The sequence below is a fragment of the Schistocerca americana genome, chromosome 3 (genome assembly GCF_021461395.2).
Source record: "Schistocerca americana isolate TAMUIC-IGC-003095 chromosome 3, iqSchAmer2.1, whole genome shotgun sequence".
NCBI classification, from domain to species: Eukaryota; Metazoa; Arthropoda; class Insecta; order Orthoptera; family Acrididae; genus Schistocerca; species Schistocerca americana.
The window spans coordinates 408,989,641-409,017,327 of NC_060121.1; the positions used below are offsets into that span (position 1 = coordinate 408,989,641).

The following is a 27,687-nucleotide window of genomic DNA, read 5'->3' on the forward strand; positions in this document are numbered from 1 at the left end:
CCTAGGTAGCAGAATCCTTAACTTCATTGACTTCGTGACCATCAATCCTGATGTTAAATTTCTCGATGTTCTCATTTCTACTACTTCTCATTACCTTCGTCTTTCTCCGATTTACTCTCAAACCATACTGTGTACTCATTAGACTGTTCATTCCATTCAGCAGATCATTTAATTCTTCTTCACTTTCACTCAGGATAGCAATGTCTTCAGCGAATCGTATCATTGATATCCTTTCACCTTGTATTTTAATTCCACTCCTGAACCTTTCTTTTATTTCCATCATTGTTTCCTCGATGTACAGATTGAAGAGTAGGGGTGAAAGGCTACAGCCTTGTCTTACACCCTTCTTAATAAGAGCACTTCGTTCTTGATCGTCCACTCTTATTATTCCCTCTTGGTTGTTGTACGTATTGTATATGACCCGTCTCTCCCTATAGCTTACCCCTACTTTTTTCAGAATCTCGAACAGCTTGCACCATTTTATATTGTCGAACGCTTTTTCCAGGTCAACAAATCCTATGAAAGTGTCTTGATTTCTCTTTAGCCTTGCTTCCATTATTAGCCGTAACGTCAGAATTGCCTCTCCCTTCCCTTTGCTTTTCCTAAAGCCAAACTGATCTTCACCTAGCGCATTCTCAATTTTCTTTTCCATTCTTCTGTATATTATTCTTGTAAGCAGCTTCGATGCATGAGCTGTTAAGCTGATTGTGCGATAATTCTCGCACTTGTCAGCTCTTGCCGTCTTCGGAATTGTGTGGATGATGCTTTTCCGAAAGTTAGATGGTATATCGCCAGACTCATATATTCTACACACCAACGTGAATAGTCGTTTTGTTGCCACTTCCCCAAATGATTTTAGAAATTCTGATGGAATGTTATCTATCCCTTCTGCCTTATTTGACCGTAAGTCCTCCAAAGCTCTTTTAAATTCCGATTCTAATACTGGATCCCCTATCTCTTCTAAATCGACTCCTGTTTCTTCTTCTATCACATCAGACAAATCTTCACCCTCATAGAGGCTTTCAATGTATTCTTTCCACCTATCTGCTCTCTCCTCTGCATTTAACAGTGGAATTCCCGTTGCACTCTTAATGTTACCACCGTTGCTTTTAATGTTACCAAAGGTTGTTTTGACTTTCCTGTATGCTGAGTCTGTCCTTCCAACAATCATATCTTTTTCGAAGTCTTCACATTTTTCCTGCAGCCATTTCATCTTAGCTTCCCTGCACTTCCTATTTATTTCATTCCTCAGCGACTTGTATTTCTGTATTCCTGATTTTCCCGGAACATGTTTGTACTTCCTCGTTTCATCAATCAACTGAAGTATTTCTTCTGTTACCCATGGTTTCTTCGCAGCTACCTTCTTTGTACCTATGTTTTCCATCCCAACTTCTGTGATGGCCCTTTTTAGAGATGTCCATTCCTCTTCAACTGTACTGCCTACTGCACTATTCCTTATTGCTGTATCTATAGTGTTAGAGAACTTCAAACGTATCTAGTCATTCTTTAGTACTTCCATATCCCACTTCTTTGCGTATTGATTCTTCCTTACTAATGTCTTGAACTTCAGCCTACTCTTCATCACTACTATATTGTGATCTGAGTCTATATCTGCTCCTGGGTACGCCTTACAATCCAGTATCTGATTTCGGAATCTCTGTCTGACCATGATGTAATCTAATTGAAATCTTCCCGTATCTCCCGGCCTTTTCCAAGTATACCTCCTCCTCTTGTGATTCTTGAACAGGGTATTCGCTATTACTAGCTGAAACTTGTTACAGAACTCAATTAGTCTTTCTCCTGTTTCATTCCTTGTCCCAAGCCCATATTCTCCTGTAACCTTTTCTTCTACTCCTTCCCCTACAACTGCATTCCAGTCGCCCATGACTTCGATTTTCGTCCCCCTTTACATACTGCATTACCCTTTCAATACCCTCATACACTTTCTCTATCTGTTCATCTTCAGCTTGCGACGTCGGCATGTATACCTGAACTATCGTTGTCGGTGTTGGTCTGCTGTCGATTCTGATTAGAACAACCCAGTCACTGAACTGTTCACAGTAACACACCCTCTGCCCTACCTTCCTATTCATAACGAATCCTACACCTGTTATACCATTTTCTGCTGCTGTTGATATTACCCGATACTCATCTGACTAGAAATCCTTGTCTTCCTTCCACTTCACTTCACTGACCCCTACTATATCTAGATTGAGCCTTTGCATTTTCCTTTTCAGATTTTCTAGTTTCCCTACCACGTTCAAGCTTCTGACATTCCACGCCCCGACTCGTAGAACATTATCCTTTCGTTGATTATTCAATCTTTTTCTCATGGTAACCTCCCCCTTGGCAGTCCCCTCCCGGAGATCCGAATGGGGGACTATTCCGTAATCTTTTGCCAATGGAGAGATCATCATGACACTTCTTCAATTACAGGCCACATGTCCTGTGGATACACGTCACGTGTCTTCAATGCAGTGGTTTCCATTGCCTTCTGCATCCTCATGTCATTGATCATTGCTGATTCTTCCACCTTTAGGGGCAATTTCCCACCCCTAGGACAAGAGAGTGCCCTGAACCTCTTATCCGCTCCTCCGCCCTCTTTGACAAGTCCGTTGGCAGAATGAGGCTGACTTCTTATGCCGAAGTCTTCGGCCGCCAATGCTGATTATTTATCAAAATTTAGGCAGTGGCGGGGATCGAACCCAGGACCGAAGATGTTTTGATTATGAATCAAAGACGCTACCCCTAGACCACGGGTAGTGAACTCTTATTGCCTGGTAACTTGTTAAGTCACCCAATAGCCAGCACAGCCATCACACCACACTAATACATGTAAAATGAGCTCACCTACTGGATGTGTGGAGAGGGGGAATGGCCCTTCAATGACAGGAGAGCAGGTAGGGGTGAAAGCACTTTGTGATGTGCTGAAAATATACTTTTCATGCAGATGATGTGCTATGACCGAGATGACATAAGGAAATAGAACAAGGGATTTCTAACAACATATTGTAAAGACTTTTGTGTTCAAATCTGACACAATACAGTGCAACAACTCCATACACTGCTCATGTACATACTTTGCATCACACACACCACACACTGTAGATCGTAAAGACTGGCAGCAGTGATAAGAGGACATGAAGCAAAATTGTACCACCTGAGCTTTCTTTCAAATTTACATTTTACACAGTTCATAGAAATTCACTGAGCCAACTTCTAATAAGCTTTTAATGCAACTGGGAAAGTAAACTCATTTTTTCATGTCTCTGTTTCTCTCATTGAGCCTAAAATAACACTTTTAAAGGTGGTGACCATAAGACATGCGGCATAAGAAAAGTATTAAACAGTAACAGCAATGGTGACAAAATTTATCATTACGCAGATGTCCACATTTATGCTTATGGTTTAACCACATACCATTGGCAGTGATGACTTTGATTTAATTCAATATGTTCGTAATTTTTTTTTTTTTTTTTTTTTTTTTTTTTTTTTTTTTTTTTTTTTTGGGTGAGCAAAAAGGATAATCTCACATAACGTGTTTTGAATGTATAGATTGTGGTCGTAGCATGTTGGAAAATAGCTTAATTACCTTGTACCCAGACACCGATTCCAATTTTTTGATGAGTTTTTACTTGCTGTTACACACCTGCGACTTTTTAAGAACTGATGAAATTCTTTGCCACAAATTATTCTTTAAGCACTGTTTTGTACATTCAGTTTCCCTCACTTAGACAGATGTTATACAAAGTATTGGAGGGGATTGCAACTTTTAAACAAAAATGCCAATTGTGTGTGTTTTTGCTTGTATTTTGAGGGGGTTTTAACATTTTCCTCAATTTTGCATTTTTTAAATCTGGACTGCACGAAAACAAAAAATAGGGGTTTCACTGTATTGCCTGTTGTGACATTTACACATCACATAGCTAGCAAGACACTACAGGTCTCACACTGTTTTCCTCGATCCCCAGTCAAGAAACTGAAACAACACTTAATACTTTGTTTCCATTTCAGCTTGATGATGCTGAAAGAGATTATACCAAACAGCTCATCATTCAGATGGAAGAAGCAAAGCATTACCATTCAAGAAATAATATTTGCTGGTGATCTTTATGGAAGTAACTCCATTTGAACACTGCAGTGATCATGAGGATACGACAATGTGATCAGAATTCAAAGAGCCGCCATTGCTGTCAAATAAACGACCACTGGCTAGATCCAGATCTAGGTCTGTCCCGTCAAACCAGCAGTTTAGCATTTTCAAAGGAGGGGGTGTAATGCAAAGTACTGAACATTATGCACTGTTGTGTAGAGGTTGCAGTAATTGCTGGCTTGTGATGTGTGGGTTACTGCCTACTTTATTTATCAATTAAGATTTTTAACTTCTGGAAGCTCCTGGAACTTAGTTACTAGACTATTCTTTGTATAAACATGAACACTCTGCTGGGGCAGAGAAATGCCTTCATGGATGAGAGTATTAAAATCTCAATGATTAACTGCTGAAGCATTTTCAAAGAAGTTACAGCATTTGAAGTACTCCTAAAAACCAGAGGATCTCACATAACTGAAAACTGGTTAAAACTTGCAACTGATAACATTGAGGTCTTTGGTGAAAATTTTTTTTATATCAAATGAATGGACTGTTGGGAAATGAAGCTGTTGTGTTTCAGTAGACATGAAACTCAAATCCAACAAGATGAAAATTGCATGCAAGAGTGTTTGAGCAAGTAAGGCTTCTGTTAAGATAGGCATATCCTATTATATTGGTTGTCTTTCATTTTTTTTGTTCAAGTTACAATAAAGCAAATGCCAGGATGGTTCCTTAACCTAGGCCATGGCCAAACACCTGTCCTATTCCCATAGGCTACCAGGCCTATCGTCTAAACGCATTTTATGCACGTTGTGTGATATTTTAGCCTCTTGATTGGCACTGTCTTACCTTTGCAAACAAAAAAACAAAAAATACATTTTGATATGGTCCTTGGATAAATAAAGGTAAATAAATAAAATATGGTGCAAGTCAGTCAAGGTGCCAGTGGGGGAGAGTACGAGCTGTAACTCTTACAAGCTACAAGAAACTAGCATACAGTGGGGTGAGGTAGATAAGGCTTAACTGCGAAGCTGCCTTTATCTCTTTGAATGAGCTGTTGCACAAAATGGATCCCACAGGGAATTCTGTCTGGAATGTGAAAAGAAGTAAAACATGTACTTCCACACAATCAAATGGTTTTTCAGTGCTAATTCTAATGACAAACTAAAATTTAAAGCATTTCTGAACAGTTACGTGGCAATGAAATGTACATGGTTCTCCAACAGAAAGTTCTTTCCTTCAGTCTTAAACTCCACCGCATTTTTAAATGACATTTAATACGCTCTGGTAGGGCGCCGAATAGATTTATACACATGCAATTGACTTCTTTCTGTACTGTCAGCCCCTTCAGTTAGATCACACTCAGAAAAAGGTAATCAATGGGAGACGTTTAAAACCTCTCAGTTTTTCTCCACACCTCCCACTCCTTGCCACTACGTTACACAGAATGACAATGAATAGTGATACTGATTAATATATACACCCATCCAGTCTCGAATTCCTTATATGTTTTCTTGCACGAATATCGAGCCATATTTCGACAGTTTTTTGTACACTAGTTAATTGTTGAAGTAGGAACGTCAAACAAATCACAATGTCGATAAGTTACGTTGGTCTGGAGGACGCAAGTGGCACCATAATGAAACATAGATGCCTTCGGAATTGTTGGTAGTGCCGAAAATTTCCCAGACACTTTAAATTTCGAGTGTTACCACTACGTTCTGCCCTGGTACGGAGTTCGTTCTAAAACAAAGCGCTTGCTAAATTAGTTGGAATTACACAATGGAATAAATGCGTACGACAATAATACCCGAAATGCGCAACTTTTTTCTATATTAAGCCTTTTTTAAGCCAGACGTTGAACGGCGTTCTTTCTAATCTTCCTCTCTCTTGTCCTCAGGCCCGTGTGGTTTTCTTTAATTGATTGGCTGACAAAACAAGCAATTGCTTGCACAACACCTCTAGTGCAAGTGAGAATTGATGAAAATACAAGTTTGTCCTGCATCTGTGAAATTTCGAGCATTTTATTTACACTTCCACTGTCAGTGCTGTTCCAGCATTTATCGCTATTCTTTCGTTTCTACTATCTCTGTGTTAAATCCGTAGTTACATCGGTTGTCAATTGTTTTCTGCTAGGGGAAAGTGTGTGATGTATTTTCTCTGCGTATGTTTGTGTTGAAGTGATTAAGAGCGATTGAATTGTCGCTGAGCAATCGTGTAATAAGTTTTGAACTTATTAGTGCAAGTGTGTATTAGAATACCCCTTAATACCGTCCGTAATACATATAAAGTACCTTCGCGCAAAGATGGCTGCAAACTTGGATGAAGAACAGAGTTTGCGTGAATGTGAGGCTTACGTTCAGAAGCACAACATTCAGCAAGTCCTAAAAGATTGCATTGTACAGCTTTGCGTTTCAAGACCGGAAAACCCTATATCGTTTTTGAGGGAATATTTCCAAAAACTAGAAAGGGTAAGTGGTGTCCACAGCTTTATTTATTTGTATGTTTTACTTGCTACAGCAGTTTCACAAAGCTGGGCTTAAATTTATTGTTAAGTAGGCCTTCTGAGGAACTTTGCCCACACACATTCTCGTTCTGACTTTGGAAGACAATGAGGTCCAAAAGCACTCAATGTTATAGGTAGTTTTAAATTTCAAAAGTGGTTTGTTTGCACCAGAAATTTGTCATAATTCTTAATAAGTGTCTTACTTCCAAAAATAACGAGTCCTTTGGACTTATTGTTAACAAGACTTAAAATCGTAGTGACAAGAACAAGTAGGCCTATTGCTTCACTTTTTGCACGTAATTTGCCTGTAGTTGGGGAATAGTCTCTCTGTAATATTTTTGATTAGTTCGTTTTTGCTTGTAGTCATTTAGAATTGTTCTTCAGCATTACTGAAATTGTGAAAGGCTTATTACTTATTTGCTTCAAGTTTGGTAGTATGCTATTTGGCATAGAATAGCAGTCAGTCATGAACAGACAGGTGGCTATAAGAATAGGCAGATAAAAAAAAAATTATTATTGAAATTTATGATTGTGGTAGTGAATGCCTGCTGTTTATATCTGATTGGAAAAACTCTCCTCATTTGATAAGAATCATCTAGACGTGATGGTCCCATTGCTTGCAGTTTTTAAAAAGGAAGCATGACAACACTACAGTTTCAAAAAACTGCCAATCAAAAACTAAATCTAATGCCAGGTGATTGCCGATATTAATATACAGCTTTCTATTAATTTTAAAATATGGCTTATATCTTGCTTGTGTCCACATGCCTTTTAAGGTCCCTGTGATATTATTAACTGTGATTGATTAGTGTGAAACATTTACTCATTTTCTTATAACTGCACAGCCTTGCTTGAACTAGAATTCCTAAACATCATGAGATAAATAGGAATGTTTGATTAGAGTTGTCAGTTTTGACCAGTGACATAGGGAACATGCTATAAATGCTGTAAACAACATGGTGACTGTAATGCAATGTTACTGATGATTTTTCAAACACATTAAGGTACAGATCAGTCTGACAACATAAAGTTTTTTGCCAACTCACACCCATACTTTTACCTTCCAACCTGACATAGCCTATACTTTGGGCTAAGCCACAGGTCAGTGTGTCAGCACAACCATTTTTATTTATTTATTTGCTTTAAAATTCACTGGCTTCACCAACTAACAACAAAACTGTAAATATGTACACCAAAAGTTGATGTGACAGAAGCCATTAACATTATGTCACTGGCCAAAGCTAATGATTCATATCAAACCTTCTTCTTGACCCACCCTCAGGCTACTCTCCAGATCAGTCTGTCATCACAACTAAGGGGCACTCTAGTCTAGAACAGTTCTTCTATCGATCAGTCATGCGACTCCTTAGGTAAGTAGTACACCCTGCGCCATGTACTTCACCGGTAACAGAAACCGGTTTTCTGCTCAAGGAATTATGGGGATAGGAGTGGAGACATTCAACTTGCAGATTTCTTGTAGAATCTGACAGGGACTCCACCAAGTGCAAGGGCCTGTTGATTGTTAGTGCATTCAGATTTTTCTCGAAGTACCAGTACTATTTACAAATACAAATGCTTTGTTCACATGTTGGCAGTTTACATACAATAAATGTCATCCAACAAAATAATTAGGTAAATATCAATAAAGACAAGAAAATAATACAGTGTATAATTAGGTAAATGACAATAAATAATTAGATAATTGATTACGTAGGGTTAATGCCCTGCATACTTAGATGAATGACAAAGACAGTAAGGACAAAAAGTACAAGACATTAAAAAAAAATAGATAGGGTATGTGGCAGGACTCATGGATATACAATAAAGTCTACTGTTTATTTATTCTGTTGTTTGTTTATAGTTCATTCACATGAGAATTGTAGGCTATTGATCACACACGCCTGGAATTCCTGATGACAGCAAAATTCAGTACTTTTCAACCATTTTGCAATGCTAATTTTAAATTTATTTATTGACATTGTCTATGCACTTTCAGTTAATTTGTTGAAGTAGGCAAGACCAATAAGTTTGTGGTTTTTGTGTGTATTTGTCAGCCTAGCTTAGTGTATGTAAACTGTACAGGTATTCAACAGGAGCTTAAATGTAACTGTGGAATGCCTAATGTATATTATAAAAAGAGACTTTACTCCATTCACAATCTAATGTAGTCCTTAGACTATACCACAGATCAGTCTGTTACCACAAAGTTTTTTTTTTGCAAAAATGGCTTTGTATTATGGCACATTCATTGTTTTGTCAACTCACAGCCAATCTATCATCTTCCAACCTAACCTGGATCGTGAGCTGTAAGCAGTCTGGTCTGTCACCCCGGTGCCATCAAAAACCAATCTTGTAGAGGTATAGTAGACTTATACACAGTACAATCCAAAACATTGTTCTCCTCAGTGGATCACCCTCTCACTAGATCTATGTTGGTCTGGTAAACTCAAGAGATCTGCACTGTGTGGTCAAAACCACCCACACCCCCAAAAACATATGTTTTTCATATTAGGAGCATTGTGCTGCCAACTGCTGCCAGTACTCCATATGAGCGACCTCAGTAGTCATTAGACATCATGAGAGAACAGAATTGGGCACTCCGTGGAACCCACCGACTTGAACGTGATCAGGTGATTGTCACTTCTGTCATATGTCTGTAAACAAGATTTCCACACCCCTAAACATCCATAGGTCCACTGTTTCCGATGTGATAGTGAAGTGGAAACGTGAAGGGACATGTACAGCACAAAAGCGTACAGGCCGACATCCTCTGTTGACTGACAGAGACCGCCAACAGTTGAAGGGGGTCATAATGTGTAATAGACACACATCTATCCAGACCATCACACAGGAATTCCAAACTGCATCAGGATCCACTGCAGGTACTACGATAGTTAGGTGGGAGATGAGAAAACCTAGATTTCATGGTTGAGCAGCTGCTCATAAGCCACACATCATGCTGGTAAATGCCAAACGACACCTCAATTGGTGTAAGAAGGGTAAACATTGGATGATTCAACAGTGGAAAAACGTTGTGTGGAGTGACGAATTACGGTACACAATGTGGCGATCCGATGGCAGGGTGTAGGTATGGTGAATGCCCGGTGAACGTCATCTGCCAACGTGTGTAATGCCAACAGTAAAATTCGGAGGCGGTGGTGTTATGGTGTGATCGTGTTTTTCATGGAGGGGGCTTGCACCCCTTGTTGTTTTGCATGGCACTATCACAACACAGGCCTACATTGATGTTTCAAGCACCTTCTTGCTTCCCAGTGTTGAAGAGCAATTTGGGGATGGTGACTGCATATTTGAATACGATCAAGGCACGGCCTGTGGTGGGACACGACGATAACATCCCTGTAATGGACTGGCCTGCTCAGAGTCCTGACCTGAATTGTATAGAACACCTTTGGGATGTTTTGGAATGCTGACTTTGTGCCAAGCCTCACCAACCGACATCGATACCTCTCCTCAGTGCAGCACTCCATGAAGAATGGGCTGCCATTCCCCAAGAAACCTTCCAGCACCTGACTGTCTGTGAGAGTGGAAGCTGTCATCAAGTCTAAGGGTGGGCCAACACCATATTGAATTCCAGCATTATTGATGGAGGGCGCCACGAACTTGTAAGTCATTTTCAGACAGGTGTCCAGGTACTTTTGATCACATAGTATAAATTAGAACTGAGTAAAACACAAAACTTTGATTTGAAACTGAAACATACAAATAAGAGCATCCCAGATACATATGTAACATATGATGACAACCTTCTGATAATACATTGACAGCTAGCATTGTTCACTAAACCTTCACTGTTACAATTTGGCACAGAGGGTACAGCAATATTGAAGGATCACTGCGTCGTTCTCGTCTTGTGCCATCATTCAGTGTAATCAAATGCCCTGCACTCTGTTGGAGTAAGCCGATTGGAGAAACATAATGCTTGTATTAGTGAAGTTTTGTGTATAAAGGGGTGTGACTTGCTGTCATGGTGTGGACTTATGACTCTAGAAGCAGTGAAGGAAGAGGAAGGATTAGAATGTAAGATTTTCATTGAACTTATCCATATTTAGGACATTCACATATTAGCTCCTATATATAAATGTCTCTAGTCTGTCTGCCAGATGATATTGACCACATCTGATTAGAAGTAATTTTTCTATAACATTATACACAGTCATCTAAGGATGAATAAATAATATTATTAGGTTGTTATTTTTGATTGTCAGTGCTGAGTGGCATATCTTTAATGCACCAGTCTCCCAGATAGAGCCTATAGTGTCTACTTTTTCCGGTTCAGAGTTCCTTTTCTACATTAATTAGTAGCTTCACTATTTTCAGGAGGCGGAGTGTCACATTTTGTAGTCCTTCCAGTAAAATATAGTTTCTTCAGTTACGTTAGTGCTGTTGTAGCAGTTGTGGTCTTTGTTCAGAAGACTGGTTTGATGCAGCTTACAAGGCTACCCTCTCCTGTGTAAGTCACTCCATCACATGTAACCTGTGCAGCATACATTGTACATTTACATCTATGCTCTGCAAACCACTGTGAAGTGCACAGCAGAGGGTACATCCCATTCTACCATTTATTAGGGTTTCTTCCTGTTCCATTCATGTATGGAGCACAGAAAGAACGAATGTTTGAATGCCCCTGTGTTTGCTGTAGTTATTCTACTTGTATCCTCATTATCCCCATGTGAGCTGTAATATATTCCTAGAGTCATTATTTAAAGCTCGTTCTTGAAACTTTGTTACTAGACTTTCTCAGAATAGTTGACATCTATCTTTAAGATTCTGCCAGTTCAGTATCTCTGTAACACTTTCCCATGGATCAAACAAACCTATGATCATTTTTGTGCTGACCTTCTCTGTATACTTTTAGTATCCTCTGTTCTATTTGGTACAGGTACCACAAACTTGATTAATAATCTAGAACTGGTCGCACACGTATTTGGAAGCAATCTCCTTTTTAGACTGCCTGCACTTCCCCAGTATTCTACCAATAAACTGAAGTTTACCACATGCTTTACCCATGACTGGGCAGTCATTTCATATCCCTACAAAGTGTTACACCCAGGTATTTCTATGAGTTGGCTGATTCCAACATTGACTCATTAACCCTTTAGCTGTTGTGGATGTGCTAACACACGCGCCTTTGTACCTGTCCCTGTGTGCTCTGAACGTGTTTATGCGCGCCACCAGTCCTTCTACCTGGTAGTCTGAATGTGTCTACTGAATGTGTCTACTGAATGTGTCTACGCGTTAACACGACTAGAGCAGTTAAGAGTTAATATGTATGTTATAGTCACAGGATACTATGGTGTTTTTTTGGTGAAGTGCACAATTTTATGTTTTTGAACATTTAATGCAAGTTGCCAATCTTTGCACCACTGTGACATCTTATCAAGAGCTAACTGAATATTTATGCAGCTTGTTTCAGACAATAGTTCTTTATAGATAAAGGCATCATCTGCAAGAAGTCTGATGTCAGTATTAATACTGTCTGCAAGGTCATTAATATACAACATGAACAGTAAGTGTCCCAACACCCTTCCCTGTGGCACACCCAAAGTTACTTCTACATTTGACGGATGACTCTCAATCCAAGATAACATGCTGTGTCTTCCCTATCAGAAAGTCTTCAGTCCAGTCACAAATTTCATTTGATACCCCATGTGATCATACTTTTGTCTGTAGGTGTGGTACTGAGTAAAATGCATTTCAGAAATGAAAAAATACTGCATCTGCCTGACTCCATTGATCCATACCTTTCAGTATGTGATGTGAGAAAAATGATAGTTATGTTTCACATGATCAATAATTTCGGAATCCATGCTGCTGGTTGGCATGGAGGAGGTTGTGCTGTTAAAGATACCCCATTATGTCTGAGCTCAGAATGTGTTCTATGATTCGACAACAAATCAACATCAAGGGTACTGGATAGCAGGTTTCTGGATCACTTCCATTACCCTTCTTGTAGACAGGTGTGACCTGTGCTTGCAACTACTGGGCATGGTTTTTTTTTTTTTTTTTTTGTTCTTTTTTTTCCCACAGACCTACAACAGATTATAGTTAGAAGAGGGACTAACTCGGCTGGAAATTCAGTATAAAATCTGATAGGGATTCCATTGGACTCTGGAACTTCGTTCAATTTTAACAATTTCAGCCGTTCCTCGACACCACTGACACTAATACTTCATTTCGCCCATCTTTTCCATGGTACAAGGATTATGTTAGGGCAATTCTCCTGTGTTTTCTGTTCTAAAGGAATATTTGAAAACAGAGTTAAGCATTTCAGCTTTTGCTCAGTTTCACTTTCTGTCTGATTTGCTAGGGACTGGACACTAACTTTGGTGCTATTAACAGCATTTACATACAACGAGAATTTCTTTGGGTTTTGTGAAAGATCATTTGACAGTATTCTGCTATGGTAGTTATTGGAAGCATCATGCAGTACTCTCTTCACTCATTCAGCATCTCTATCTATAGCCCTATGTTTTGTTTTACACCTATTATTCATGTGAACCTGCTTACTGTGGTCAAGTTGTGGTTTCATTCTACAATTTTACTCCTCCCCCCCCCCCCCCAAAAAAAAAAAAAAAAAAAAAAAAAAAACACACACACACACACACACACACACACACCTCCATTACCAACTTGACAATTTTTTCTTGATACTTCAGGATATGTGCTGTAAACTGATGTCACCATTTTAACTCAGTTCATCTGCATTGGTTGTCTGCTGTGTCCATCTAATATTAAATAAGCATTCTTATGTAGAACCAACTGTTTAACATCCACATTTCACTTCTGTAAAAGTCTACATGTCAGACAAATACCTCCAGAAAAGACCTCCTAGCACTTAGATTTATATTCTGAGTTAACAAATTGCTCGTTTTCAGAAAGCTTTTTCTTCACATTGTAAGCCTGCATTTTATATCCTCTTTTGTAAGTAATTTCACTGCCCACTTTTAGCATATAATTTCCTAATCTGATTCCCTCATAATCACACAATTTAATGTGACTGCAATCCATTACCTTTCATTTACTCTTATTGACATTCATCTTATAACCTCGTTTCAAGACACTATAATTTCCATTCAACTGATCTTCCAAATCCCTTGTAATCTCTGAGAATCTTCAATGTATGTTTGTTTAATTGTTTTTCCCTGCCTATTAAGGAACTGAATGGCATTTGGGATGATGATTTTTCATATGACATATAAACTGAAAGGTGGAAAAATGGACTGGCTTTCATAACCAGCAAATCATTTCATACAACACCTAATCAGATGTCATCAACCATTATGAACTACTATAACAACTATCCTTCATCAAAATATCTTATTTTTAAAACTACGTATAAAATTCTTTGATAAATGCGACATTACTGTAAAACTCCAAAACACTGAGAGATGGCTGAATAACTTAGAGGCTAAAAATCACAAAAAATAAATAAAATCAAAGATTAGTTCAGAGAAGGGGAATGGAAAACAAAATGAAAGTAATTATACAGATTTTATGTCACTGTTTCAAATAAGTGGAATCATTGGCCGTGGTTTGATTCTCAGCTGGGTTGGGGATTTTCCCTGCCCGGGGACTGGGTACTTGTGTTGTCTTCATCATCATCATTCGTGCCAGTGGCTAGACTGGATTGTCTAAAAAGAGGACTGTGTGAGAATTGGGACTTTGTACAGGCGCTGATGACTGCACATTTGAGCACCTGGCAAACCAATCATCATCAAATAAGTGGAATAAAAATTGCCAATAACTGATATAACGACACTTACGAATTAAAAGAAGTGGAAGAAGCAACAGACTCAAGCAGAAAGTCAGTATAAAAAAAGTGGAGATATACAGTAGTCAACATTCATTAGTCCAAGTGTCTAATGTGCTAGGCTGTAATTGATGAGTTAATAAGGAATAAGGAAGACATGTCAACAAGCTTAACAAAAGAGAAATTTTAATCAGTGAAAGGAGCATGCCTGGAATCAACCATGGATGTAAATTTAAAGAGGTGGTTTCCGCAACTGAAGATTTGCAACACAATACTGCATCTTAGAAAAATGGTAGTTGTGGTAAAATTAGAAAAGAATCTGCGACTGACCTTGTAAATGTATAATTTAAAGACTTTAAAACTAATAAATGCATTATAAGTGAATTGACAAACCTTTAGACAAACATATTATGAAAGATTACAAAAAATCCTCTCAAAGAAAGTTAGAGCTTACTGGCCCATAGATGAAGATTTTATGTAATCTGGCCATGGAAAGTGTTTAAAAAAGGAACAATATATGAAAAAAATAAAATTGTAAGTTTTGGGTGTGGCAGATATGAGGATATTGACACAGGTGAGAAATAAATTAAAAACAATACTGAAGTATTGAGACTTGCTAAGAAGTTGTTCTAAAAGAGAAATTACAGTAATTAAATCAGTATTAACTGTATCAAATTATCATGTAAATAATTTACTTACATTGAAATGAGACAAATGTGTGGTTCCTCATCCACTCTTTTCAGTTAATTTCATGAGAACCCCTTTAGAGAAGAGATGACTTGACTCAAGATCTTAAATTATGGTAGTGAAATTGTTGTAAATAATTTTATTATTGCATTCATGCACGCACGTGCTATACTCACTCACGACATCATGGAGCATTTTTAAATGATGACTGTGAATTATGTTGGAGATGTTGGACTGTATCTTAAAATCTTTGTACCAGCTAATCTTTGTGTGTACCAAGAACAAATTAAATGGAATATTTTCTGAGCTGTTCACTATTATTTATCAATGAGGTTCTTTTTGGTAATAAGCCAGAAAATTTCGTGTGTGTGTGTGTGTGTGTGTGTGTGTGTGTGTGTGTGTGTGTGTGTGTGAGGAACTCAGAACATTGACCTCTCAAATTTAGGCATTTTGTGCTTCCCAAAGTCATGTCAGACAAATGCTGGTATGGTTCCTTCAAAAATTTACTCGCATGTGGGAAGAGTGGCTAGAAATTCCTACGTGGACAGCCTGAGTTAGCCTGTCTATATTTACTATTAATTGCCAGCTTTCTGTATGACCCAAGCCCAATCCGCACTCATCGATGAGGCGCTAAAACTCGTATGTTCTTTACTTCCTCAGATAAACCAAAGCCAATTTTCTTCTCTTTCCGTGTCCAACCAATTTAGCACTCAGTCTCTAAAGATGTCTATGTGACGTTGAAGTAAACTCGTACTACTTACGTTGGCAGGAGATATCTTGTGTCTCTTATAACCGTCAAGTTTTCTTCCACCTTTTTAGGTAGATACATAGTGAGGAGTAGGATGCAGTTAGAGTTTTGTTAGGCGCTGGTGTAGTGCCAGGTCCCAGTAACTTACTGTTTCGTTTACTCATCAGAGTCAAAAAATGCTCGGTAAGAAGTGGGAATTTTATACAGCGTTTTGCCACCTCACAGTTTACAGATGTGCGTCAGTTAACATAACGCAAGCAGTGAAGTGAACATCCTGTTGTGAAATTGGCCTCTCTGTCCCGAGTTCCGGTAATGGGCGAGTTTGTAATGTCGTTACCGAAACTAAAATTCGATGACGCGGGGTTAACTAGGTTAGTGTGCTCACTGCTACAGCTCGCCAGGGCGGGAAAATCAGTTCGCTGAGGTCGTCAGTTTCTGTTGTTGCCTGACACATCATTGCAGTATTGCTCCCTCTCTCTGTTCAGTTAGTAGCAATCAAGTTCAATTATATTCACATGTTCCGGAAAAGTTAAGTTTGCGAGCGTGACAAATTCCGCTCGCCGGTATGACGACGAGTGATCTGGCACATTGAGCAGCTTCGTGTCCAGTCACAAGATATTTAGAGTGGCAGTTGGTCAGCCCATTGTACGTTTTGTCTTTTGTGGAATTAAACTTCAACTTAGGACTGAAGAACATACTGTAGCATGTTTCGAAAGCAGAGCAGAAAATCAGTATACGAAAGTAATGTATAATGAACACACGGAAAGGAAAATAATACTAGTAGAAACAGTTCACCAATTTTTGTGTTTGAGGCAGTAGAAGACGACGACTGGATGGACAGTAAGTAAATGAAATGAACTGCAGAGTGAGAACAGCTTATACTATTAGTAAACCAAATAGAATTTTCAGAACGAAGCTCCATTGCGTCTGAAACGAAAAGCTTACGATCCGTTTTGCCATACGGTAGTGAAACAACTTTCAGTGTGAAGACCATTCAAAAACTGGGAGTTGCTCGGCGAGCAATAGGGAGATGCTTGTTGAGAGGTAGCAGTCCGCAAGGATTATCCATGTTCATTATTTTGGAGTCAAAACCAATTTTAGTGAGGAATGCCTTAAAGAGAACGGGAAACAGTGTAGGTAATAATCACATATAGGCGTTAGAAATATGTGTCTGACTATAGTACTCGGCGAAAAGAACTCTGACAAGTGACTGGCAGCGTAAATGTAACAAGGCTCGATGCGAGGAGCTTTGTGCTGGCGAAGAGCATCGAGGCTGCTTAAACTTACCCTTGCTTTTAGGTCCTTAAATTTCGCAGGCAGTATTTCTCATTTGAGTTAAATTGCATGCCTGGAGAAAATTTTCCATTCGGTATATATATACGTCTGTTTTACATACCGGGTGATCAAAAAGGCGGTATAAATTTGAAAACTTAATAAACCACGGAATAATGTGGATAGAGAGGCAAAAATTGACACACATGCTTGGAATGACATGGGGTTTTATTAGAACAAAAAAAAAAAGTGTTGCTAGACGCGTGAAAGATCTCTTACGCGCGTCGTTTGGTGATGATCGTGTGCTCAGCCGCCACTTTCGTCATGCTTTGCCTCCCAGGTCCCCAGACCTCAGTCCGTGCGATTGTTGTCTTTAGGGTTACCTGAAGACGCAAGTGTATCGTGATCGACCGACATCTCTAGGGATGCTGAAAGACATCTGACGCCAATGCCTCACCATACCTCCAGTGCTGCTCCCAACATTATTCCTCGCCTACAGCTATTGTTGAGGAATGATGGTGGACATACTGAGCATTTCCTGTTAAGAACATCTTTGCTTTGTCTTACTTTGTTATGCTAATTATTGCTATTCTGATCAAATGAAGCACCATCTGTCGGACATTTTTGAACTTTTGTATTTTTTTGGTCATTCGAAGCATGTGTGTCAATTTGTACCTCTCTATCTACATTATTCCGTGATTTATTTAGTTTTCAAATTTATACTGAGTTTTTGATCACCCGGTACTTGTCGCATTCTGGCTTTTATCTCCTTGCGCAGTTGTTACTGGCAATTTCTGGACATTATATGTATATTAACGGCTTAAAAAAGAAATAACATTGTGTTTGCAAGTCAACATTCTTGTAAGAAGCAGAAGACAATGACAGAAGTAAGGCTACCCGAATTGACCAACGTTCGTTTCCAAATAATAGTTAACACCATAGGTTTGTCACCGTATGCTTGTGGAAACCAGCGCTCCACTTAGCTGCTCGAGTCGTTCGGAAGGTAGAGCAAAAATCTGCAGTTCAAATTCATTCTTATTGCCGTTTTGCCGTTACTTTTCAGAAGACTGCCTTTCCTTCTATGATTATTAAGGTTGTGTTCAATATTAAGCTAGAAGGGAAGCCATCTATAAAATGATTATATGTGTTACTCAGTGGCAGTGCGCAAGTCTTTCAATTGGACGCCACTTAAGCGACTTTGCGTGTTCCTCATCTACCCCCGTTACTCAACCTAGGAAAGGGGACCTACAGTTTAACGTGGAATCCGAACCACATCTCTTTCCTGTCGACTGCGGACATGGTTGGGAAGTGAAGGCTGTATTAAAAGCAGATTGAACATTTCCATGGCTTCACCGAGATTCGATCCCGCGACCTCTCTGTTTCCAGGTACGTGCTTTACCACTAGACCAGCGGGTCCGATGTTTAGAAAATAATGTCGTGAATATAGATAAGGTGTTGACGTGGCTTTACTAGTTTAGTGCTGCATGAAATGCCGGTTCTAGATCAGCAGCACCAAGCTGTGACCACCCAGTCAATTGCCATAATTCAAAAAGGCGATTCGGGGTTGTAATGCGCGGATGTGCAGCTCCAAGTTGACTTATTGTAGAAAGTTTAATCGCAAGGGTTATTGTTGAGTACGTAGCGGCATGTAAGGAAATTTAACATGTCGCTAGTGAAAACACTTTATGCAGCAGTACTTCTCAAGAAAACTTTCTTGATCAGAAACTGCAAAAGTTTTGGTTACAAGACAGAACTTCGACAAATTTTGTCAACAGCGCAAGAGGTAATGCTTCCAGCTCATGTTTCGTGGCCGCATATTATTTTAACAATATCATTTGGCCTCAGTGAGCAGTGTGGATAACATTCCAAATTCCGCTCACCCGAAAAACGAGATTCTTACCGTCAGCGAAAGGTCCCCGCGAAGGAATATTTGTTATTCTTGCGATAAATCAAATCACATTTGCTAAGATTCACCGAGGTTAAATTCTTTTTCTCGGCTCCAGGGTGTAAACGAGTGGTGTAGTTGAAGTCGAGACGAACAAATTGCTATAGGATACTTGTAGTCCATACAGCCGTGAAACAGCCTTAAATTGGGCTACGGAAGTACACCGCATGCGCATCGCGACGGATTTTGGACAAAATCGTTCGTGAAAAATATATTTAAAAAAACTTCGTTCTTGCACTAGAAAAATGTACAATTGATTGCCCTGTGAGGATAACGAAAGAAAGGACCTTTGTAAACGTCGTACAAAAACTAATTACGTTTAAAATTCGGTCTATATTAATTCGTAACAAGCACAGTGGTTTCGTTGTAAGAATACTAGGGAAAAAATATTGTTGATTTTATGTTGTTAAAATTCACAGTATTTCCAGCAAAAATTTACACAAACATTTTTCTGCATTTTGTAAGTGCAAGAACAAGAGGTTTTCAGTAAATGGGCACAGGCTGCAGGAAATGGTCGTCGAGAGGGTAAGGAGCAAAAAAAGTCATGACATTGGCCGGAAACGCGTTATAAGATAGTACTTTCACTTGAATGTGGTGAAGATAAAAGTGTGTCGGCGATTGAAAACATCTATGAGAACACACAACTCAATAGGAATATTTCGTCCATGAGGGTGGCGCGCTCGCACATCTAAAGGGGGCGGGGGGTGAAGCGGATGCGCATGTGGTTGTGTGTGTATGTATCTAGGCCGTGAAAAATATTATGATGCAAAGCCAGACGAAAGCATAGGTGTTACATGCTTAACGTAACTGAGTATTGTAATCGAAGAAATCGATACGAAGAGCGCATGCGCATAATTTCACCGAACCATCTGTCACAGTAGTCTGCGTATCGTTTTGTCAATAGCTGACCCCCTTCATTCTGTGCGGTATGACTTGCGCCTTTGGTACTGCGATTTTTAATCTCTTACATTATTAACAGCGTTGTGTTTGGTCTACTAGGGTGTTCTCTCCAATGGAAAAAATACTCAAAAATCACAGTTGTGGGGGCATTATTAGGATTCTGGCTCATTGTACTCAAGAATTCGAGTTGTTACTTTAAGTATCTACTCTGCCGGGTTTCTGTCAGACATTTAATTTTTCTGTTTGTTTATTCTTAGGTTCCAATAATTTTCTTTTTTACATGGAGGAGTTACTGTATTCCTTAGGCTTATTTGTTCCCTCATTCTTCACAAAAGTTAGGTATACCTACTTGACGTCGTTATTTGCGCGGGAACCTGTCGCGCTTTTTTATTGCAGGAAAAACAAAAAATTAATATTTTCGGATACTCAGTTTTCGAATGTCAGTAACTATCATTGATCTCCGTTAAGCAAGATTACATCAGTCCATTTAATTAGGCAGCGTTTTTGTGTAGTGGAGTGGGGAGAAGACTGAGGGATTTCGCTTTTGGGAACACTCTTAATCGATGTTTTTGTGTAGTGGAGTGGGGAGGAGACTGAGGGATTTCGCTTTTGGGAACACTCTTAATCGATGCCTTCATTCTAGTTCAAGAATTGTTCAACAAAGGCCACGCATGATTCATTTCCATATCTTGCAGCATATGTTTGACCCCACATTACATCGCAAAGAGAAGCATCGGTGTGAGTTGCCTCATTAATATGTAGAACTTTGATAAAGGCAGCATGTTTCGTGCAGTGATTATGAGAAATGTGACTCCCCAGAGAAGTTTAGTAGACGTAAACTGCGGACATGGAAAGCTGCCAACATATGATGGTTTGTAAACAGGGGGATCAAACAATGGCTCTGAGAACTGTGGGACTTAACTTCTGAGGTCATCAGTCCCCTAGAACTTAGAACTACTTAAACCTAACTAACCTAAAGGCATCACACACATCCATGCCCGAGGCAGGATTCGAACCTGGGACCGTAGCGGTCGCGCGGTCCCAGACTGAAGCGCCTAGAACCGCTCGGCCACTCCGGCCGGCAAACATGGGGATCAAAGTGGTATTAAAAATACAAGCACCTTTTTCGACTTAACTGTGTGTAAACACAAAATAATGAGGAGAAACGGAATCCATTCCTGATCTTCGCATAATACACTGTATTGTGGATTTTCCTATTTCCCCTTGTTTCATGTGCTGAACAAGTACAGAAAAGCGCACAGTCCTTATCTCGATTGCTTGACTGTCAACAACGCTGTGAAGGAAAATATTAGTAGCGTTACATGAAAAAAGAAGCGTCTCTTTTCGAGACTACTCGTGTCATTTTTGTTTAGACCCTGTATGGCCCTTAGTTAATCTCCGAAGACAAATTAATACCCAGTTACTATGTGAAGATCGTAGTAAACAAGTAAAAATCACGATACAGATGATTCCATTCAGACATGTACATTACCTTCGTAACCAAGAATTTTTCCTGACCAAAGGAGTGCTCTCTAACTCATATTGTCTGTTTTCTTGTGACAGACGGGATATAGAACATGAAATATAAATTTGTCAATTCGTAGTACTCCCCTTCAAGGTGACATTCCAAAATGCACCCTTGCCCTCCCGAGAGCAGGATTTATATGGCCGCATTATATCTTGTGAAATGGTGTGCTACTCTTCTAACGGGAAGTAAATATCTTGTTTTCTGAATAAGTCGTCGAATTCACTACGTTTTGTCACAGAACATTCCACTGCCGTGGGGCTCACAGATGCAAGGAAACTTATTTGCTATCGCAGAATCAGTTCTGTGCATCAGACTGTCACCATTCCGCAACGTTGTTAACGTGCTCTGCGGTGAATTGCGGTTAATGTAAGTGATTGTTGCACATTGTTCAATAGTCATGCCGGTTGTGCGAAACAGCGGATGCACTCACGCATCATTTTGTTAGTAACACAAAAAGCAGATAGAAAGGCAGATGTTGCCAAGAAGCTCTTGAGTGCGTTGCAGTATCGTTATTCGGTTAATGAAAATAAAGTCTCATGGGATTCCAGCGCTGCAGCCATTAACCACGATAATCCTCCTCGGATTGTATTTATTGTTACCGTATTTCAATTAGATTGCTGTTATGTCTGCGTAGCTGCCACCATTAGCATCTGTCAGGATTTAAGTCGCTTCTCTTTGTCTGCGAAACATGAGACAAGTCAACGGACTTCAAGCCTTAGACTATCAGATGGCTTGTTCCAACTTCCCATTTGATACTGGTGGGTCAGAGCAAAATCCTTGTCCAGTTCCCAGTGTCTTCCTGTGTGCGAAACTATGCAAATCAGTTTGAGAGGAACTGTATAAATAAGTTTTTGTACATGTATTCCTCGTCTACTAGCGGCTTTTCAAGTGATCGGTAATTTTTCCTCAAAGTAATGATAAATCAATAGCATCACATAGTATTTAGAAGTTCGGCGTAAATTCTAAGTTGCTGTAATGTATCATGTTAGTTATAAAAACTTGTATCATAATGTAGGCGCGTTTCATATGAAGCTAAACGCGTCGATGCGCCGAATGTTGCAAGAACAGTTCGATCGCCCGAGGATTCGTGACGCTGCGTGAAAATAGGCGGACGGGAGCATTTGCTTAAATATTTCAGCGGCGCAGGGCATATGGCGTGATCAAGTACTCTTGCGATGGTTAATCAATGTTTGACAATGGCATAGTTAGTCCTAAAAGCCTTTGTTTTGTTAGTCAAGTTACGTAAACTGGTGTGAGTATGGGGATGTTGGCAGTACTGTCACGGGGCCCCTTATCTCTCGTTAGCGCAGTCAGTCGTACAGCAATGGGCAACAGACTGGGCGCCGTCCTCAAGATATTTAGGAGGCGGGTAAGTTTCACTGCTGCCAACTAGTACCGTCTTCTCCGTCCATGAAGCTTCAGTGTGGCTACACCCACGTGTTAGAAAAAGAGGAAATGGTTAAAGCGCCTTTTCGAGGTCCAGTTAACCTTTTTCTTTGACAATGAATGGAATGTTTCTTTAACGTCAGGCGGTTATTCATCGCCTACCAAATTGCGGGAATCAAAAATAGTCCACGCAACTTTGAACGGTGGTGTTCGAAAAGGATTGATTCATATTTGTAGTGAAATGCGATACACATGCAGTATGTACTGGTACGCTAATTTCAGGTTAAACAATCTTTGTGATGTGACAGTAAGAGTGATATTTCTGCGTATAGTGAGGATTTTTCTTTCATCTTCAGTGCAATACACGGCACACCAGTGCACTAAAAGTCAGTCAGTACAAGTACTGCATTTTTAATGTGTGTAGTGGGATAATGTGCGAGAGAATGTCAGAAATTTTTCACATTATTTGCAGTGTTGTGAAATTTATTGTAATCTTATTGTTTTTGTATATGAATGTAATAACAGTTCCATCGCCGGCCGGTGTGGCCGAGTGGTTCTAGGCGCTTCAGTCTGGAACTGCGCGACGCTGCGGTAGCAGGTTCGAATCCTGCCTCGGGCATGAATGTGTGTGATGTCCTTAGGTTAGTTTTAAGTAGTTGTAAGTTCTAGGGGGACTGATGACCTCATATGTTAAGTCCCATAGTGCTCAGCGCCATTTGAACAGTTCCATCGTGTTGCCCCGAGCGTATTGCTTCACTGTTTGCCGTACGACTACGCCAAGCGGGAATCGTAACAGATGCGGCGTCTGTGTTTACAGAACAGCTGCCGCTAAGCTGCGGCACTGCTGTGCTGGACTAGGTATTCCTCTCCTGATTCCTCAGATCTGTAATTCTGATACAAGCGCATCTGCTGTTTATTGCAGGAGCACTCAACGATTTTCATTAACAGTTTTCCAAAATGTCTCCTCTTCCACGTTTGTGAATCTCTGTTGTTTTGATCTAGTGTTTTTAACTTTTCTCCTATATCAGACATAATTTTCGCCGCCTAACTACACGAATGCATCAAAAACAGATTATTTTGTGATTTATTATAAAATTCTGTCGGTGTGTGTGGGTCTGTCTGTGTAGAAGTTGTTGTTGTTGTACTGGTGGTTGGAGGAGGAGGAGGAGGAGAAAGATAGGGCAAGGGGCTGAGAAAGACGCTGAAGCTTCCATTCGAGCCACCAACGCCATTGGTCAATATTCTACGATTTGCAGAGACTTTATGACCAGTTATGGTTACTAGTACCGGTTACAGTTTTGTTGTATAATTGTAGTAATTTCACTATTCGTACTTTTTCTGAATCTTCAACTCGCAACTTCAAAACTTGACTATATCTGTCAGAATCATGTTTTGAAATAACAGATGTAGTCTAGTAGTGCCAAAGGAGCAATTCATAACGCACAAATGAAGGGGTCAGCTATTGACAAAACGATACGCAGACTACTGTGTATCCATTGCACAAAAAAAGAAACCTTATCAAGACAATAGAAGACTCTTACTCTTTAATTCGCTAACCGTTCATATGAGGTTCATTCTCCAAATTCATTGTCGCTCTGCTTCTCCCAGGAAGTGAAACTGGAAGAGTAAGTGAAAAAGATGAACAGCACCTAGAAGCTACAAAAAATGTTGACATGGAGAGAAGTTACCGGATCTAGCTGGACTCAGAGAAAAAGCAAACCTGGACGGACTGAAAGAAATAAAGGAAGAGAATAAGCTCCTAAAGGAAATAAAAAGTGGAGAGCTATAATTTCTGGGCTTTACACCGAAGCCAATAGATTGACAAGACATTTCTGAAGGCAAAATAGTGGGTAAAAGTATCAGAGATAGGCTCAGACGAAGGTCTTCGAAAACTATGGGGATACTGTAATACCAAAAGCAACAAGTAATGAAAAGTAATGTGGGTGACCAAAGAAAGTGTTTGCGTCAGAGCTTAGCCCTTGAAGTATGAGAGCATATTAACGGTGTGGTTTCCTTTGATTTCGTCAGTGACGCTGTGGTTAAGGTACTGGACTCGCATTCGGTGTAGCTACTTGAAACGAACAAGATTTAGAGTTTTTCTTGGGTACCGTAATTCAAACAAGCGGAAGTCTGAAGGGTTTCTTTACCAGGGTCATTGCGTTTGAACTAGTGATTACTCTCTGTAATTACGGTGGCGTTTGTGGGACGTAAAACTTTAATATTTCTTGCTTTTTCCATTGTTTGTGTCTTTCAGTATTTTGCAGAAAGACAAATCACATTTCTACATGGTCCTGTGTTAGGTTTAAAAATTCTCAGTTTAATTTGTGGTGGCTTAGAAGATTACGAATTCTTGAACTACGGCATAAAACATGAGATACTTTCAATAAAATAAGTATTTTTAAATCTGTATTCTTTCCGTTATCGAGTGTAGATTAGAAACATACAGAACTTCCGTAGTACTGACGTCCCCGGACGTCTTCAGTTGACTATTCTTGTTTCCCTTTGCAGGCTTTTCTGGCGTAAAACCGATTTCCGATTTTAGCTCCCTGTGACGTCACGCACAGGCACTAATGAATTGAGTTTGGTCCCCAGTTGCTGCCCCGAGCTGAAATTTCGTTGCTACAGCCTCCCATGCTGTCTGCGACGTGGAAACACGATACAGGAGCTGCCACCACGCCCTCCCGTCTCGCCTTACTCGCTTTCTGGAGAATGTGACAAATGCATAGTTGCTGTTCGTCGTTTTCTCGCGGAACTGTGTTACGTGTCCAGTATGTTACAATTTTCCTCGCTGTCAACTATGTTCCACTGCCACTGTGTCCCTGTTTTACACTACCATTGTCTCCTTCGCTCTTTCTATATCACAACCGCTGCCTACTACTTCCAATTTTTATCACCTTTTCATCTCTTTCCCATTCAAAATTTACTAACTATAGTTACTGTGCATGAGTGAAATACAGTTTATGGGTGATTAAAAACACAAATTAATGCTTTCAGATGTGGTTATTTCAAAACATATTGTAAAAAGAAACCGAGGAAAAATTCCTAATAAAATGTGAAAGACATGATGGCAACGATTATGATAATTACATAACATGCTTGTGACGGATAACTTAAAAGATATGCATGCAGTGGAAGTCCGTATGGAACATTATTCCTGGCTGGAATTGTTGGAAACAATACACTTAAAAAAAAAATGAATGTACTTTGTTAGTGACAAACCAAGCTATGTCGTTCTACTGGATCTTCACCTCAACCCTCAGATTTATGTTCTTTCTTGGTTAGGTATGGAATCAACTGCCCTTAGATAATTGTTTTTCGCACCTAGTGCCCTGAAATTGCTATAGTCCAGAGTTGTGCTTGCCGTTTTCGGAATGATAAATTTCTTACTAGAGCACAATTTATCTAGAAGGTTCAGAGAAATGTGAACTATTTTTTAAAATACAGCACTTGTTTAAATTATCAGTCCTGTTGTCTCACCATATATGCTGTTCCATGCAAGATAATCATCATCCGCTTCCACGATAGACTCCTGTTTTAATGACGCAACTATTTTCTTCGCCAAATCCTGTCGTGTCTGAGCGTAAGTATTCACTTAAAGACGTCAACGTCTGTAAAAAAAAAAGTTGTTTAATAAAGTTTCGTGTATATTGGATAAGCTGCTTCTTTCTTTTCTTTCTGAGCAGCATTTTCAAATCATGTGTTAGGTCTGTGTTATTTATGACTCTTTATTTCACGGTTATTATTGTAATCAAGCCACCTCTCGTGTATTCTGATCAGTTCATTTTTTATTTATGTTTATTAATTTCATTACTTGTTGCTTTTGGTATTACAGTATCCTCATTAGCTCTTCGAAGAACTTCGTCTGAGCCTATCTCTGATACTTTTACCCACTATTTTGCCTTCAGAAATGTCTTGTCAATCTATTAGCTTCGACGTAAAGCCCAGAAATTTTAGCTCTCCACTTTTTATTTCCTTTAGGAGCTTATTCTCTTCCTTTATTTCTTTCAGTCCGTCCAGGTTTGCTTTTCCTCTGAATCAAACTGGTTCCGGTAACTTCTCTCCATGTCAACATTTTTGTAGCTTCTAGGTGTTGTTCATCTTTGCAGTCATAAATCACAGAAGGGCCGCTTGCGAACACTAGAGACTGAAGTTTCATATACAGAATGACTATTATTCTGCCTTTGTGTGTGTGTGTGTGGGGGGGGGGGGGGGGACACCGTGCACGGTGACCTCATAGGTACCAAACCCAGTTTACGGAGGAAAGTTTTAGCCATGATTCGTCAGCACACAGACTGTTCCCAGTCATCAACTGTGTAATAACCATGCTTGTGGCGTGCTGCGACTCGTTTTCGTTGATGAACCCACATTAGGCATGGGTGACGCAGTGGGTGTCTGCTGCAATAGCCACTACGTGCGCGTGTGCTGCGCATCGTGATCAGGGATATGTTTTCAAGCTGACCATTGTTCAGTTAGGCGGTTACCAGTGCTGTTTGTCAACACACCAGATGCATAACCTTACACTGCCCCCCCTCCCTCCTGTCCCGCTACCATATAAATATTTCACTGTCCACTCCTCCTCCGATAGTTGGTCTTTTTCCGGGATTTATACCAATATCTATAGATATCATTTAAGACGATTTCAATCATCACGCAGCTGCAGAAGTTTTCGAGGTCAATATACCGGCGCTATGGCTTCCCTCCGTGATTTTTTAAAATCTTACGTTTATTAAGTCATTTTCTTGCCACTACGCGCTACGAGCTCGCAGGATGTTGCCGCACTACCGAGCTTTACGTACAAGGCGTGTTGATCTTCTATTGCAGGAATAGTCACCCTTTTTCACCCACCGCCCAATT

General features: G+C 39.7%; 1 protein-coding gene across 2 annotated transcripts in view; it reads left to right on the plus strand.

Moving 5' to 3' along the window:
• Positions 1 to 6,186: 6,186 nt before the first annotated feature.
• The window catches only part of LOC124607335 (cAMP-dependent protein kinase type I regulatory subunit), a 271,618-nt gene continuing 250,117 nt past the window's right edge, over positions 6,187 to 27,687 (plus strand). Inside the window, exon 1 of one of the 2 annotated variants that reach the window (XM_047139634.1) lies at positions 6,187 to 6,561. In XM_047139634.1, coding sequence (XP_046995590.1) covers positions 6,397 to 6,561 — 165 coding nt within the window. In that variant the 5' untranslated portion in view covers positions 6,187 to 6,396. Of the gene's footprint in view, positions 6,562 to 22,756; positions 22,817 to 27,687 lie in introns of those variants that run through there. The other variant, XM_047139635.1, reaches the window with a different exon arrangement.